The sequence below is a fragment of the Octopus sinensis genome, linkage group LG8 (genome assembly GCF_006345805.1).
Source record: "Octopus sinensis linkage group LG8, ASM634580v1, whole genome shotgun sequence".
Classification (NCBI taxonomy): Eukaryota; Metazoa; Mollusca; class Cephalopoda; order Octopoda; family Octopodidae; genus Octopus; species Octopus sinensis.
In genome coordinates this window covers 93,742,036-93,760,449 of record NC_043004.1, presented here as the reverse complement: position 1 = coordinate 93,760,449, position 18,414 = coordinate 93,742,036, and the positions used below count along the sequence as shown (strand labels likewise).

Here is an 18,414-nt window from a genome sequence, read left to right as displayed (position 1 = left end):
AAAGGAACTCCATTTAATAATATAGTTCAGCATTATGTTAGCTGAAAAAAAGGGAAGATAAGATGGGATTGTCACAGCGGAAACATCTTTCATCATAGATCTATAGGGCTACTGGATCAACGCTGAGCTCTGGCTAAACATTATATATATTACTAGCAGTATCGCCCGGCGTTGCTCGGGTTTGTAAGGGAAATAACTATATAAGCATTTTTAGAGAGTTATAGCCAAAAAATAGCAAAAAAATGCATCAAAAATGGAAAAAAATTATGGTAAATTTTTTTTTAAATCGTAGACTCATCGTAGACATTTTTAGAGAGTTACTTCCCTTATATAATAGCGAAAAAATGCATTACAATGGAAAAAAATGATGGTAAATTTTTTAAAAAATCGTCGACTCATCGTAGATATTTTTAGAGAGTTACTTCCCTTATATAATAGCGATAAAAATGCATTAAAATGGAAAAAAATTATGGTAAATTATTTTTAAAAATCGTAGACGCGCGCTAATACCCAGAAGGGCTCGATATGAATCACGACTATAAGATACCCGGTTTTGGTTAAACTGCACCGCAAAATGTGGGAGTAGTTAGAAATCTAAATCGTAGGAGACAGACACACAACTTCACTTTTATATATAAAGAAGATATATGAGATATACAGCGGATATACAAACGAGAAATTACAGCCAAATCGCCCCCCGTATTACTCCCTACCGTTTTAAAAACGGAAGGCTTTATTGCATAATGTAGTCCTATATGCACTGTGTATGAATAAAAGACGGGTTGATAGCGCCAGGAACATCTATTGTGATAGTGACAAGCTGGATCAGGGTTGACCTGGAGACTAAAAAAAACACTACATTCTCTCCTACAACTGTACTACAATGCAGGAAAAGGCGAGAGGTGCATGTAATGTGAGCACGTACTTGTATGTATGCGTGCGTATGTGTGTGTGCGTGCACGTGCATGCGTGCGTGTGTGTGTGTATGTATAATTGGTGCAGTAACGGGATATCTGTGACGTCATGGCTCTGATATCACACTGCAAAAAAAATAATAAATAATAATAATAATATTAATAAAAAACAATATCAAACGTACCATATAACTAAACCAGGAAAGTAGTTTAATAAACGAACGAGTGCAGAGGAATATGGAATAGAGTGGAACATAACATAATCAATAAAATAAAAGGAATAAATAAAAGGAAACCAGACATTCTCAGCGTTCGTTAAATCCATACTTATATTCTTTATGGTGTGGTTGAGATCCAGCAGGCATTTATCTAGTGTGTGTGTATGTGTTTGTTGTGTGCCTGTGTATATGTTTGTGTTTGTGAGTGTGTGAGTTGATGTGAGTGCATTATCAGATGTAGTATGCGCTCGTCGATCGGATTTTTCATCTTAAAATACTAGTAATATACTCAGATGAGGTCAGATGACTCAATTGCTAGATGTAGTATTTCCTTTATATATATATATATATATATATATTATATATATATATATATATATATATATATATATGTGTGTGTGTGTGTGTGTGTATGTATATGTATGTGTGTGCGTGTAAAATAGATAGATAGATAGATAGATAGATAGATAGATAGATAGATAGGTAGTTAGGTAGGTAGGTAGGTAGGTAGGTAGGTAGATAGATAGATAGATAGATAGATAGATAGATAGATAGACTGGAAGCCGCTTGTTGGGATCATCTTGGGGCGGAGGCTTTTTGAATAATAGCATTAACCAGAGGGTAGAGCAGCAATATTGCGAATGTGTTTGGGACCCAGTTTTGATATTAATAACCGTATGCTAACATTATCGTGATTACATTAAGCGGTCTCACCAGAGCGCGTAAATAAAAATAAAACTTTGATTTTATTTTTAGAGAGTAGAAATTTCATTTTGATTTCATCTCTCTTCTAGTCGTAAGCAGAATGTGTTATATATATATATATATATATATATATATGCATATCTATATGTGCGTGTGTGTGTGTAAAACAGAGAAAGAGAGGTACATGCACACATACACACGCACACAGACACGCATATAGACAGACAGACACACACACACACACACACTCGCTCTCTCACACACATACACATGTATGAAATCGATGTAGAATATGACGGAATGATAACACCGCTATTCTTATTCCGGAATAACGGTGGATCAAAATTACCGAATGCATAGGCCTAACCTTAGCGAGAGAAAGAAGCAGTAGACTTTTGGAGGAAGCGACTTAAAGCTTCTAATTTTTTTTTTTTCCTAATCTTACAGAAGTCAAAATCATGGCTTCGACCGGACAGAGAGCTTTTGCTCATATGCTAAATAAGTAAGTTTCTTAATTTCCTCAGCTATGTCATTATTTATATCGCCATCGCGAGTGTCTTTTTGGGTTTTTTTTTTTTTTACAATTAACCCACCTCGATTGTATGTCTTCTTCCCTGTTTTTCTCCAACCTTATTTCAAACGATGATCAGCATCCCTTATATACATTTATATATAACCTAATATAAAACAATTCCTTTTTTTAATATTCCTATAGTTATATTAATTATTGGGGGTCGAATGAACATCCCCGTTTGGCTACTTAATTGCCTTGCTTGCCGCTAAACCTGCAACGGTACCCTAAAACTGTTATGGTACCCCGATTGCATTTATATGACTTAATATAAAACACAAATTCCTTTTTTTAATATTCCTATAGTTATATTAATTATTTGGGGCTAATTGGGGGTCGAATGAACATCCCCGTTTGGCTACTTAATTGCCTACTGGTACTTGTCGCTAAACCTGCAACGGTACCCTAAAACTGTTATGGTACCCCGATTGCCAAATGATTAACTGTATTATTAGTTCCGTCTTCTTGTTCCACTTAAAAATCTTAATATACGTAGAATTTATTTTAAAGGATCTCTTCCTTACATGCTTCCTGTATTCTCGTGTTTGTTGACATATATTCATCCATACAAAACAATCTATTATAATATTCCCTCTCTCATATGTACACACGCGCCCACTCATCTATCTATCTATCTATCTATCTATCTATCTATCTATCTGTCTATCTATCTATCTATCTATCTATCTATCTATTTATCTATTTATCTATCTATCTATTCATCTATCTATCTATCTATCTATCTATCTATCTATCTATCTATCTATCTATGCCTCTATCTCTCTCTCTCTCTCATATATATATATATAATATATATATATATAATATATATATATATATATATATATATATCTACGTGTGTATACATATATCTTTTATGCATATTAACATTTTGTATATTTAAATTGAAACATATATAATGTATGTACGATAGATATTGTTATATTTTTTCATAATCAGATACATCTTTTAATGGGTGATTAATTTGATTTAACACGGATGATTATTTCCGTCTTTCATATAAATGAATAGAGACGAATAGGCATCCCTAAACGTAATTTGTGTAAAGACTTTCCTGGGAAACACATACAATGTAATAGCACACACACACACACACACGTATATATATGTATATATATATATATATATATAAAATTAATCAAGGGTAGAAATTGATATTAGTCAATTAAAACCAGTGGTCTAGCATATTGAAAAGAATCCGAAGATTAAAATATTTATATATACCAATTAAGGACGTCTATATCTAGCATGTTGACTGTCCACTTTTCGTGTTCAGTCCTTAATTGGTATATATATATATATATATATATACAGTAAATTGGAGTAGGCGAGAAGATTGGTGAAGGAGAAGGGAACAACACCAAAGAGTAAATAAGATTATTAGTAGAAACAAAAATACCCTTATAATTATTATTATTATTATTATTATTATTATTATTTCTACGAATTAACAATGTCTTATATGATTGACACAAAGTCTGACATTTCCACAGGAAGTGGGGGGGATGGAGAATTAATAATCTTAATTGATCTCTTCTGTTACATTGACTAATTATTCAAATTGCAGCCCTTTGGATACAGGACGTTGATAAAAGAACAAGGTACTTAGATCGGTGCTCTTCCGTTTCGTGTAATGTGTAGTTCCCAGAATATATCTCAAAGCATTTTAATAAGTCTTGAATTCGTTATTCGAATAGATCTTCCACATAAATATATAGACACGCTATCAATAGTGTTCACTCCCACATATATGGGTTGCTGCACTTTGGTGTTTACAGATGCTGGGAATAGTCCTTGGTACATTAGTATAAATGAAATTTATGTATTTTATTAGAAAGCGAAGGTTCTTAAATTGGAATGTTGGAATTTAATGTTTTCGATTATTCGAACAATTTACTTTAAATTATCCGATTATTGAAATTAAATTATTAAATTGTTGAATAACTGAAATCGTTATAATCAGAGTTATAGATAAATAGATAGATAGAGATAGATAGATAGATAGATAGATAGATAGATAGATAGAGATAAATAGATAGAATATATAGATGGATAGATAGATTGATAGATAGATATAGATAGATAGATAGATAGATAGACAAATAGATAGATAGATAGACAAATAGATAGATAGATACATTGAGATAAATAGATAGAATAAATATATAGAAGGATAGATAGATAAAGAAAAATAGACAGATAGATTTACAGACTTTGTAAGAGGTATCACGAACTCAGTAACAAGTACTCGACACATTACGTAGAGTATGTTTTATAATAGCGGAAGACTGCTTTAAGTTTCATGCTAACAAACCAATCATCAGATGGTTTTTCAACGAAGAATTTTATTTCAAACAAATAAATAAATAAATAAAATTCATTGCTGAAAATTCTTTTTTTTTTCCGACGTGAAATTTAATCATGAAACAGAAGTCATTGAAATGTGTGTGTGTGTAAGCATATATTCATTTGCTTATACTATATCAAATTCTCTGCTATGAGTATCTGACTGAAACCAACGATTATACATACATCAGACGTGTGTGTTTGTGCTCTTACACAGAATCTATATATATTTGTAAACATATACTGGAAATATACTGCTAATGACATTCGTGCTAATACTTTTGTGTTAAAGTCAAAGCTAGAAATTTTCGAGTGTGTGTCTATTTCATTTATGACAAAGTGTGTTTGTGTATATCTCCATTCGATGTCAACAAGGTTCTCTTACAAATTTACGCGTACTAACTACACGCATTTAGAACGGAAGCTATTAAGTTTAGTATTTTTATTATACAAACACATTATCCACACGCATGCACGTGTGCGTGTGAGTATAAGTAAAATATAACAAAGGCGACCAGTGGTGAATATCCTGTCTATTAAAAAAAAAAATTTTTTTAGACATAATGCATCAAGGAATATAATATCTGATGTGCCCCCTTTTTTTTTAAAGAGTGTAGTGTTTGAGTGGAGGTTTGGCTGTTATTTCTAGCTGATTTAACGACCACATAGTGGCTCTGGCACCTTCATTGACTCATCTTATAAAAAGGACTGGTTGGCCTGGTGGCTGAAGTGGTAGAACTTCACAGTAAATGTCTTACTCTTTACTCTTTTACTTGTTTCAGTCATTTGACTGCGGCCATGCTGGAGCACCGCCTTTAATCGAGCAAATCGACCCCGGGACTTATTCTTTGTAAGCCCAGTACTTATTCTACCTGTCTCTTTTGCCGAACCGCTAAGTGACGGGGACATAAACACACCAGCATCGGTTGTCAAGCAATGCTAGAGGGACAAACACAGACACACAAACATACACACACACACATACATATATATATATACATATATACGACAGGCTTCTTTCAGTTTCCGTCTACCAAATCCACTCACAAGGCATTGGTCGGCCCGGGGCTATAGCAGAAGACACTTGCCCAAGATGCCACGCAGTGGGACTGAACCCGAAACCATGTTGGTTGGTTAGCAAGCTACTTACCACACAGCCACTCCTGCGTCTTATACTGTTTATTTTCAACTCTACACATTCTGAGTTCAAATGACAGAATGGAACTAATTCAAAGGTTAAGTTGGACAAATCGACCACAGTACTTATTTTTGTGTCTGTGACTTATTCTATTGATTTGTGTTGTTAAGCTACTAAATTACAGGGGCATAAATAAACCAACAATGGTTGTCAAGCAGTGGCGGGAGACAAATGTAATACAAACACAAAAGACATTCATTTACATACATATATGTATGTGTGTGTGTGTATCATTGGCTTCTTTCTGTTTCCGTCAACTAAATCCACACATAAGGCTTTGGTTGACCTGGAGCTACAGTAGAAGACACCTGCCCAAGCTACCATGCAGTGGGACTGAACCCAAGACCACATGATTGGGAAGCAAGCTTCTTAACCATACAGCCAATGACTGCATGGTTTTCGATTTAGTCCCACTGTGGCTTCTTCTATAACCCTGGGTCAACCAAAGCCTTGTGAGTAGATTTTGTTGTGTGTGGGTGTGTATATATATCTTGTGTCTCCTTGTCTTGAGATTGTGAAATAGTTGTAAATGAGTGTCACTGTTGTACATGCGGTGTCATTCATTTCCAGTATTCTGCATAGAAATGTCTGGTCATGGGAAAATATTACCTGATGATGGTCAGTGACATAGCTAATAAGGGATCAAGAGGAGCAGTCCCCCCCCCCAGCATATTTTTCAAAATTGGTACCTTTTTACCAATTTTTAAAAAGATCTTTAGTTACCCGGATCAGTAGTTGTAAGTCTCATATGTTATGATATTGTTACATATATTATAACTGATGAAATATTTTGGGTATTATAAGAGAGGTGAGTCGATAATTGAATGGTACATGTCACAGCACCTTTTTTTTATATGCTTGCTCCCACTAACTTCAGAACCTCACTACACCTCTGTGATGGTTGACAACAGGGAAGACATCCAGCCATTGAAAATCTGCCCCAAAAAACTCTGGAAAAGTGGATATTGAAATGATGATGTGTGTTTTTATGATGGCATATGTTTGACATGTTTCTCAGCACTTTGTCTCTTGTCTTGGGCCGTTGTTGTCTGGCATACACACATGGCAACAGAGTGAATAGTCAAATTTTGTTGTTCTGTGTGTCATGGCTTTTTGGCACAGTGTTTATGGCTGCCCTTCCTATCACCTGCCATTTTAAAGCAGGGATTTGGTACATTTGTCATACTACTAATACTACTGCTTCATGACTAAACTGTACTCTTTACCATGTATCAGTTTTTATGTGGAGTTAGTGCTCTCCTGGAGGAGTAATAATGTCTGGATAAATACTTATACAGAAAAACTAAAAATAAGTGATATAAGCATACTCAGTTGAAGGCAGTGCTTCAGTTGGCATAAGCCATTATTGCTAAGCCAAACTATAAAAAATTCAGATCAAGGAAAAGTCTAGGGTGCTCCAAGACATATCTCTTCAGACTGACAAAATTATCATAGTAGACTGCTATTCAGATATCATAATGAAATGAAGGAAGATAAGTATATACGTATACTCTGATAGACATTTTAATACCTTTCGATTAGAAAAACACCTGGAGGCCACAAAGAAAACTTATCCAATGAAACAATCTCAAAACTGGAAATATGAGACAACATTGATATAATTTATTCTGTCGACACACATTTAGCTTAGCTAACCGAAAGAGATTAAGAGTGAAACAAGCAGCATCAGTAAGAACTGGAATACTGGTAAATCATCATCATCATCATCGTTTAACGTCCACTTTCCATGCTAGCATGGGTTGGACGGTTCAACTGGGGTCTGGGGAGCCCGAAGGCTGCACCAGGCCAGTCATATCTGGCAGTGTTTCTACAGCTGGATGCCCTTCCTAACGCCAACCACTCCGAGAGTGTAGTGGGTGATTTTATGTGCCACCGACACAGGTGCCAGACGAGGCTGGCAGACGGCCACACTCAGATGGTGTTTTTTATGTGCCACTGACACAGGTGCCAGACGAGGCTGGTGAACGGCCACACTTGGATGGTGTTTTTTATGTGCCACCGACACAGGTGCCAGACGAGGCTGGTGAACGGCCACACTTGGATGGTGTTTTTTATGTGCCACCGACACAAACAAAAACATAGAAACCATAGCAGAGCTCACAACTTTAAATACTGTCCGGACAGCAGTCATTACTAGGCACTTTAGAACTTTAAATACTGTCCGGACAGCAGTCAATACTAGGCACTTTAGAACATTCTATAGGAGGTGCTTTTAGTTTGCTTACACAGCCCAAACTATTGATCCTTTCAGGGTCAATAAAATAAGTACCAGTTGAACTCTGGGGTTGATGCTATTTCCCTACCCACTCACCTGAAATTGCTGGCCTTGTACCAATATTTGAAACCAATATTATAGCACACCTTACTCATTGCATATCCTATAAAATCATCTTCCAATACACAACATATTCACCACCCAGTACTATAACATGCCTTACACGGCACATTATTCTGCAATTACCTGACCATGAAATAACACAACTTAATCATCTCCCAGTATTACAACATAACTATTCTGCACCACACAAATAATTTCTGCTGTAACACAACTTAAGGGCAGCAAGCTGGCAGAATTGTTACAGCAATTTATGTTCTAAGTTCAAATTCTGCAGAGGTTGACTTTGCCTTTCATCCTTTCAGGGTCAATAAAATAAGTACCAGTTGAACTTTGGGGTTGATGTTAATACCCTACCCACCCACCCCACCAAAATTGCTGGCCTTGTACCAATATTTGAAACCAATATTATAGCACACCGTACTCATTGCATATCCTCTAAAATCATCTTCCAGTTTTGTAACACCTATTTACAAACCACTTATTCCACACAAATACCTATCAATTTTATAACACAACTTAGAAATTGCGTATTCTTATACAGTCACTTCCTAATACTAATCACATCACACATTTGACACAATAACCTCCCAACACTATCATACAACCAATGGAAGACAACAACAGCAAAACAACGCAAAAGGAAATATTAAGACAATGCCCCACTATTACAGCAAATTAAATGTAACAAATTCCTTCCTTTCTTTCCTTCAAACATAATTCTATACACATACGATGGAACATAAAGGTGTAGCTAGTGAAGTAGCAAAAGAAGCACATGAAACATCTGTAATAACATAATCTGGAGCTGGGTGCAGTGCAGGAAATCTATTTCTGTGGTCTAGCAAAAATTCTTGGGAGGTCCTTGATACAAAAATACTTTTTATAGGAAATAGGACAAAGGTTCCTCTTCATCCTAGACAATGGGGTGTAATGTGATAATCTGGTTGAGTTGCTTTCTGTTTTTTGTTTGTATAACTACACATAGATACAGGCATGTGGTTGATCAGTTTGATTCCAGCGCAGTCCCACACCATAGCACCTCAGGCAGGTGTCTTCTACTGTAGCTCCAAGTTGACCAGAGCATTATGAGTGGATTTGGTAGACGGAAAGTGAAAAGAAGCCCATCAGGGTCTTGTGATAATACCTGTACCGGCATCATGTAAAAAAAACCATGCCAGTGCCATGTAAAAAAGCACCCAGCACACTCTGTAAAATAGTTGGCATTAGGAAGGGCATCCGGCTGTAGAAATCAAGCCAAATCAGACTGGAGCCTGCTAACTCTGGTCAAACTGTCCAACCCATGCCAGTATGAAAAACAGACATTAAAGGAGGAGGATGATAATGATGATGATGATGTTTGTGTGTGTACATTGATATGTAATTTTGAGGGAAGGTTTTAATTATATTACTTTAAGTCGTTAAGTTTGTTTTATAAAACCAAAGGTGAGTTGATATCAAAAGTGTTAAAATAAATGGGAAGCTTTCTCTTATAGAGTTTGAGGGTTACCTTCTTATTGAACCAAAAGCTACCTTGTTATTGAACCAGGGGCTGGTGATAAAAAGCAGTCATGTACTGAGGGTGATTCAACTGGCTGTACTCAGATCTGTAGCCTTTCACCAGTATTAAAAATCAATAATATTGATATTGTGGTACCAGCTGCTAAATACTCACTAGATGGAGCCACAATTTGGTTTAAATCTTACAGTTCACATACCACTATGTTCTACACTAAACACATGCACTTCCTGATATTATCACACCACTACAACACCCACCACCTCTACTACTGTTGCAGTAAATTAGATGTGTTTTTGTTAGAGGGAGGCCAGTGGTGTTCTGGTGAAATATTTTGATGCAGTTTTTTAAAAAAATTCTTTTACTGGTTTCAGCTAGTAAAAACACTGCAGCTATCCTGGGACACTGACTTCAAAGGTTTTTAGTCATATCAATACCAACTCCTATGTAATTATTTTAGTGCAGCTAGTCTGGTGTGTATATATCGAATTTTCAAGACCTGTTTCATTGATGTATCAAGAAATATTTATTCTACATGTTTCACACACAGTTTAGCAGCTGCAGGCATGGTTGTGAGGTTAAGAAGTTTGCTTCTCAACAATGTGGTTTCATGTTCAGTCCTACTGCACAGCCCTTTGGGCAAGTGTTTTTTTTTCTACTGTAGATCTGGGACAACCAGTAGTTTGTGAGGGAATTTGATAGTTGTAAAGTGAAAGAAACTGCTGTGTATGTCTGTTTATGTGTGTGTGCATGTATGTGCGTGCTTGGCTGTGTGGTAAGAAGTTTGCTTCCCAACCATATGATTCTATGTTCAATCCCACCGCTTGGCACCTTGCATAATTCTTGGAATCCATATCTTATACTACTAGGAGTGGCTGTGTGGTAAGTAGCTTGCTTACCGACCACATGGTTCCAGATTCAGTCCCACTGCATGGCACCTTGGGCAGTTGTCTTCTACTATAGCTTCGGGTCGACCAAAGACTTGTGAGTGGATTTGGTAGATGGAAACTGAGAGAAGCCTGTCGTATTTATGTATATATATGTGTGTGTCTGTGTTTGTCTCCCCCAACATCGCTTGACAATTGATGCAGGTGTGTTTATGTCCCTGTAACTTAGCGGTTTGGCAAAAGAGATTGATAGAATAAGTACTAGGCTTACAAAGAATAAGTCCTTGGGTCGATTTGCTTGACTAAAGGCAGAGCTCCAGCATGGCCGCAGTCAAATGACTGAAACAAGTGAAAGAAGATAGATAGATAGAGAGCGAGAGAGAGAGAGAGGGAGAGACAGACAGGATAGGATAGGATAAATCCCAGCTGTTTCCTCTTGAAACACATCTGCTTATTCTATTATTACAATCCTATTTGAGGTCTCAGTTGCTGTTGTATCTTGGTCAAAATACATATTAAAATTGAGAATTATAGAAATATTATTTGCAGAGTTATTGCATAACAAACCAAGAAATTGGAAATTTTTTTGTTATTTATTCACCATTTCACATGTTTCATTTGCTAATAGGAATTACAAAGTTTTACATGTCTGTCAAACATGTAAAACTTCGTAAATCCTCTTAGCGAATGAAACACATGCAATGCTGAATAAATAATGCCCCAAAATTTCTAGTTTTCTGTTATATTATACATACATATATTTTACAACATTCTAAATTATATACAGACATGACAGAAGTAAATAGACACCTTTATAATCATTGAAATTTATTTAAATCCGAAATTATACATTCAAATTATTTATTAATTGTTATAATGTGAATATTTAATATTTAGGAGACATGCCCTTTGCATTTTTCAATGCAAGGACCTTATTAGACATGCTACTGATCAGATGACAAATATATTCTCTTGAGGAATTTCTTGCCAAGTTTCTTGCAGTAATTTCAAAAGATTTGGCTTTGAGGATGCTTTCTTGTTCATTCTACGATGTGTCCTGTCCATTATGCCCCAGAGATATTCAATAGGGTTCATATCTGGTAACTGGATTGGTCGTGGAAATTGCTAATCCTATTCTCTTCCAACCAATTTTGAGTCTTTGTAGCCATGTGATAAGGAACCCCATTTTCCATAAATAAAGAGTCTTCTTTTGTCATTTCAGTACTAGAGAAAATTTGAAGGAGTCCTTTCTGTTATATTGTCACATATTTATCTGAGTTTATGTTTCCCTCACACTCCACCAGCTCTGATCAACCACCATGTTTCATTGTTGGCTGCAATCTTTTCACATAAAGTTCTTGATCACAGAGTCTCCAAACTCACACTTGACCACTGTTAGAAAATACAACAATTCTAGATTCATCAGAGAATATGATAGAGTCCCAAAATGCTAGTGGCTCCTCCACCATCTCACTAGCCCAATCTTTTCTCTGCTTGATATTGGCTGGTTGAATAAATGGCTTCCTCCTTGCTGCTCTACCATAGTAGCTGAGTTTCTGGAGATACCTGACAGCTGTTCTGAGACTGACATCAACTTATTGTGCTATCTTTGAGGCCTAGCAATGAAGATTATCTTCCACACTTCTCTTAACAAAATGAAGGGTTGTCAGAGGGCCCTGGTTGACCTGCTGTGGACTCCTTTCCCTCTCTGGTGAATTGCACAATCACTCAATAAACTGTAGAAAGTCAGATCCCAAGTTGGCTAAGTTCACCTTCAGATTGACCCACAATACAGCCTCTTAGAAATTCGGACAATTCCAAGACTTCATTTATATGTGGCATTTTTAAAGTCACACATAGAGCCTGTGGCACGTAAAAAAGCACCATCCGCTCGTGGCCGTTTGCCAGCCTCGTCTGGCACCTGTGCCGGTGGCACGTAAAAAGCACCCACTACACTCATGGAGTGGTTGGCGTTAGGAAGAGCATCCAGCCGTAGAAACATTGCCAGATCAGACTGGGCCTGGTGCAGCCTTCTGGCTTCCCAGACCCCAGTTGCACTGTCCAACCCATGCCAGCATGGAAAGCGGACGCTAAACGATGATGATGGTGATGATGATGATGATGATAAACCTTTTCATGTTAAAATAAACATAAAATGAAGTTTTATGGGGTCTGTTTACTTCTGTCATGTCTGTGTATGTGATGTGGGTATGCTTGCATGCATTTATGTATGTCAGGGAGTATTTAGAAACAACATTGACCTGTCAACAAATTGTCTGCTGGCTCTGCATCTTTTCTGAAATTCCTCTGGGATACAAAATCCCTTACTTGAAAAACAATTGAGAGTTGGCAACAGGAAGAGCATCTTGCCTCAGTTACCTCCCATCTAAGCCATGCTAGGATGGAAAAATGTGAAAGCACAGGCATCAGTGGCTTGAGTGTTGGGCTTACAATCACGAGGTTGTGAGTTCGATTCCCAGACTGGGCTGTGTGTTGTGTTCTTGATACTTTATTTCACATTGTTCCAGTTTATTCAGCTGTAGAAATGAGTTGCAACATCATTGGTGCCAAGCTGTATCGGCCCCTTTGCCTTTCCCTTTGATAACATTGGTGACATGGAGAGGGATGACTGGTATGCTTGGGTGACAGCTGGTCTCCCATAAACAACCTTGCTCAGACTTGTGTTTCAGAGGGGAACTTTCTAGATTCAGTCCTATGGTCATTTCTTACTGAAGTGGGTCTCAAAATACAGAAAAATAGGTATTAAATGAAAAAAAAATGTATGTTCTATATGAAATAGTTAAGTTACTATTTCATGTTAAGAGACACAGCTTAGAGCACAATTTCTTGCCAATATTCACACACATAGCCTTGTGAATGGATTTGGTAAATGGAAACTGAAAGAAGCCTGTCGTGTGTATATATATGTGTGTGTGTATGTTTGTGTGTCTGTGTTTGTCCTCCCACCATTGCTTGATAACCGTTGCTGGTGTGTTTACATCCCTGTAACTTAGCAGTTCAGCATAAGAGAAACGATAGGATAAGTAGTGGGCTTACAGAGAATAAGCCCTGGGGGTCGATTTGTTCAACTAAAGGTGGTGCTCCAGCATGGCTGCAGTCAAATGACTGAAACAAATAAAGAAAAGAAAAGAATACTAACAGTCATGTGTACTGAAACACTTACACACATACTCAGCGGTGGTGCCCCAGCATGGCCGCGGCCTTCGAGCTAAAACCTTTTTAAGGATTTATACATATCTACACATGAACATTTTGCATATTAGTATATCTGTATGTACACACCCACATACACACACATACACACACCTACACATGTATATCCATTAATTTCAGTTTGCTTATCCCCCCCTCCCCGAGGTCTTTAAAATGACATCAATGAGATAAGAATTTAATTTGATGTAATAGTGAGATTGTAGCATCCATGGAGACAGACAGTTGGAAGGAGGGACAGGGATAAGGATGGGATGGTAGAGGGGTTGTTGTTGAAAGTATTACACACATAGGCGCAGGAGTGGCTGTGTGGTAAGTAGCTTGCTAACCAACCACATGGTTCCGGGTTCAGTCCCACTGCGTGGCATCTATGGCAAGTGTCTTCTGCTATAGCCCCAGGCCGACCAATGCCTTGTGAGTGGATTTGGTAGACAGAAACTGAAAGAAGCCTGTCGTATATATATATATATATATATATATATATATATATATATTTGTATGTATGTGTATATGTTTGTGTGTCTGTGTTTGTCCCCCTAGCATTGCTTGACAACCGATGCTGGTGTGTTTACGTCCCCGTCACTTAGCGGTTCGGCAAAAGAGACCGATAGAATAAGTACTGGGCTTACAAAGAATAAGTCCCGGGGTCGATTTGCTCGACTAAAGGCGGTGCTCCAGCATGGCCACAGTCAAATGACTGAAACAAGTAAAAGAGTATACACGCAGAATGTGAGCTGCTGGAGGAGGAGGAGATGCCAGAGTAGTACACTCTCAGAGAGTGGGAAGGTGAGGTAGGTTATCAGTCGAAAGAAGAGGAGTGAAGATAGTAAAAATAGTGAGAGAGGAGGAGATATTAGAAAAAGAGGGATGCTAACAGAGAAAAGAGATGGGAGAGAAAGAGAGAGAGGAAGAGAACATATTTAGAAAATGAAAATATCACATGCATTAACCCCTTAACATTCCCATTATTCCCTCAAAAGTAAGGGTTTTTTATTCTCATTGTTTTGAATTAACCATGTGATATCTTGTAGCTGTTGAGATTTGGATGAGGTCACTTAATTTTTTGGGAATGATTTTGTAGGGTTCATGTGAGAAATCAGATCTGGTCAGTATACTCTTTTACTCTTTTACTTGTTTCAGTCATTTGACTGCGGCCATGCTGGAGCACCGCCTTTAGTTGAGCAAATCGACCCCGGGACTTATTCTTTGTAAGCCCAGTACTTATTCTATCGCCTCTTTTGCCGAACCGCTAAGTTACGGGGACGTAAACCCACCAAATCGGTTGTCAAGCAATGCTAGGGACAACACAAACACAACACACACAGACACACATATATATATACATATATACGACAGGCTTCTTTCAGTTTCCGTCTACCAAATCCACTCACAATGCATTGGTCGGCCTGGGGCTATAGCAGAAGACACTTGCCCAAGATGCCACGCAGTGGGACTGAACCCGGAACCATGTGGTTGGTTAGCAAGCTACTTACCACACAGCCACTCCTGCGCCTATGAATATAAAACAGGTAGAATATTTTGACCGGTTTAAATACTAAACTGTTAAGGGAAAAGATACATGCGGATACATATGCTTTCTCTCTTCCCCTTCTCTTCCCTCTTTATCCTTCCCTCAATTTCCTTTCTTCCTTTCCCACTCTTTTTTTTTTCTTCCTCTCTCTATCTCTTCAGGGAGATGGTATTGAACATTAGTATTTTGTTAGAGTCATTGCTTTTTACAGATCATTACCCTCCTCTTTATCACTAATAACTGGACCATGTAGGTTCGTTAAAAGCTTAGTCAGAGATGGGACAGAGTTCATGAACTTATAAACTCAGGTTCCCGACTGATGTGATTGACACAGTTGGTGTTCAGCTTGAAACTAGCATCTGCAGCATGTTGGTGAAGCGGTGCCTCATTTAGCCAGGGAAACTGAGGTAAATAGACCAAATTTCTGTACCTTGTTTAGTTTAGGTGTACAGCACGATGGCTATGACAAGGATTGATCTTTGGACGGTATGATCAACAGTGCACCATAGTGCATATTCAAAAACCCCAAACTCAAACAAATCACATGCATACAAAATGAGATGCTCACACTATCGGATGCTACATCACTTTCAATAATCAGTATTCACAATTGTTCTGTAAATGAAGCCATCATTGTATTGTTGTGTAAGTGGCTCAGTGAGTACTTGAAATTAGAGCACCAATTCATTTAATAGGCTTCCACACAATTTCCGTTCATCTAATTTCAGTCACAAAGCTGTGAGAGAAAACAGCCTCCCAGGGTGCTACACTGTGGGATTAAACTTGAGGCTTCATGGTTTTGAAGAGAATTTCTTAATCATTCTACTATATTATGCCTGCGCCACAACATACAAATACACAACAGCCAATGAAGAGACCACAACATGGTAGCTTGGACATGTGAGAAATAGCTGTTAATCTCCCTCAAATCATATTCTAGCATTGTAAATAAATAATGGACATAATATTACAGGTTGTAGTTTTTGACATAACCCTAAAAAAAAAAAGACTGGAATGACTTTGAATTTAAATCTGATTAATCAAAGTTGATCTGCGGCTCACCAACATAATACTGGCTTACCTCTTTACATTCAGCTTTTTAAGAGAGTTATATATGTCAAGTGAAGTAGATATAATTATTGCAAATCTGTGCAGCTCTTATTAACTTGACATGATAAAATGTATTTAAAAATGAGAGCAATGATGATGTCTACCACTTTTTAGCTTGAGGATCCTTTTGACAATGATGTCAAGATGTTTTTTCTCGTTTGTCCAAACAGAATGGCTTGTTGTTGATGTTGCTCATTTGTCCTACTCAACCCTGATCCAACTGTCCTTTGATCAAAGGTTTTCTGTCCTATCTCTCTTTCTGACATAGTGTATCTAGGATTACATTATCCAATGTTTCCTTCTATTTATATATTTTATATATAGGGAGGATAGGGTGTGATTTGAGAAAGATTTGACTACTATTTCTAGTAGATTGAGTGACCTTTAGAAGCTTTGTTATTGGCACATAGGCAATGTTCCTTCTAATTTTATTTGCAGTGGGTGTGCACAGAAATTTGCTTATGTGCAAGTTTTGTCTTCTTTTGCAAAGTATGTGCACATCCATTACTCAAACTTTTGCTGTGCAAAAAATTTCATTTCGTCTTGAAAACTTCATGTGTGCACATTTTTTCTTTTGTGCATTAGTTGTAAAATGTATGTGCAGCATAGAAAGAATACTGCTCATAGACTGGTAAATTTCAAGCTATGGTGACCTTAATAATGTGGGTTTTGTTTTTCTTTTTGTCATAAAAGTCTTATATTTATATATAGGTGAAAAGCAACCCAAAAGACAAAAGGCAAAAATCAACCCAAACCCATCAACCTTATTCTTTTACTTGTTTCAGTCATTTGACTGCGGCCATGCTGGAGCACCGCCTTTAATCGAGCAACTCGACCTCGGGACTTATTCTTTTGTAAGCCCAGTACTTATCCTATTGGTCTCTTTTGCCGAACCACTAAGTAACGGGGACATAAACACACCAGCATTGGTTGTCAAGCAATGCTAGGGGGACAAACACAGACACACAAACCCACACACACATACATATATATATATATACATATATACGACGGGCTTCTTTCAGTTTCCGTCTACCAAATCCACTCACAAGGCTTTGGTCGACCCGAAGCTATAGGAGAAGACATTTGCCCAAGGTGCCACGCAGTGGGACTGAACCCGGAACCATGTGGTTCGTAAACAAGCTACTTACCACACATCCACTCCTGCGCCTGGACAAAATATTAAATTTGTTGATTCTTTTTACATAGGTAGGCAGTAATGGTAGAAGCAGAAAATCAGAAATTGATGCTGAGACTAGACTTGGTAAAGCAGTGGCAATTTTCCAATGATTGGGATCAATATGGTCGTTCTCTTACTAAGGGATTAAACTTTGTACACATCTGTTGTTCATATAGCATTGTATGCAGGTGAAGCAGGGGGGGGGGGATGGACAAGATTTGTAGTATAGTGAATGTTTTTCATCACTGGTACCTTAAAAATATCCTGAAGGTCATTTGGTGTGACCACATCACAAACAATGAAATCATGAGAAGAGCTCTGCCCCGGTGAACTGCTAGACACTATCACAGCTGAAAGAAGGAAGCTGCTTGGCCATGTATTGCACATACTGTTGAAGAAACTGTCAAGGATAGCCATAGAAATGGACAGTTAAAGGAAGAAGGAGAAATAGATGCAGGCTAGTAATGACGTGGTAAAGGACTGTATGGGAAGGCTTGATTGAGATCGGTGTCACCTGGGAAGAGCGATGCAGTTTGGCTCAGAATAGTATCACATGGATAACTCTCATCACCCAATGCTCTTTGAGTGAACAAAGAAAGCATCATCATCATCATCATCATCATCATC

General features: G+C 37.5%; 1 protein-coding gene across 1 annotated transcript in view; it reads left to right on the top strand.

Annotated features, from left to right (window-relative positions):
- Positions 1-2,183: 2,183 nt before the first annotated feature.
- Positions 2,184-18,414, top strand: part of LOC115215058 (dedicator of cytokinesis protein 7) — a 213,939-nt gene continuing 197,708 nt past the window's right edge. The window contains exon 1 of the mRNA XM_036505609.1: positions 2,184-2,339. Coding sequence (XP_036361502.1) covers positions 2,296-2,339 — 44 coding nt within the window. The 5' untranslated portion in view covers positions 2,184-2,295. The remainder of the gene's footprint in view (positions 2,340-18,414) is intronic.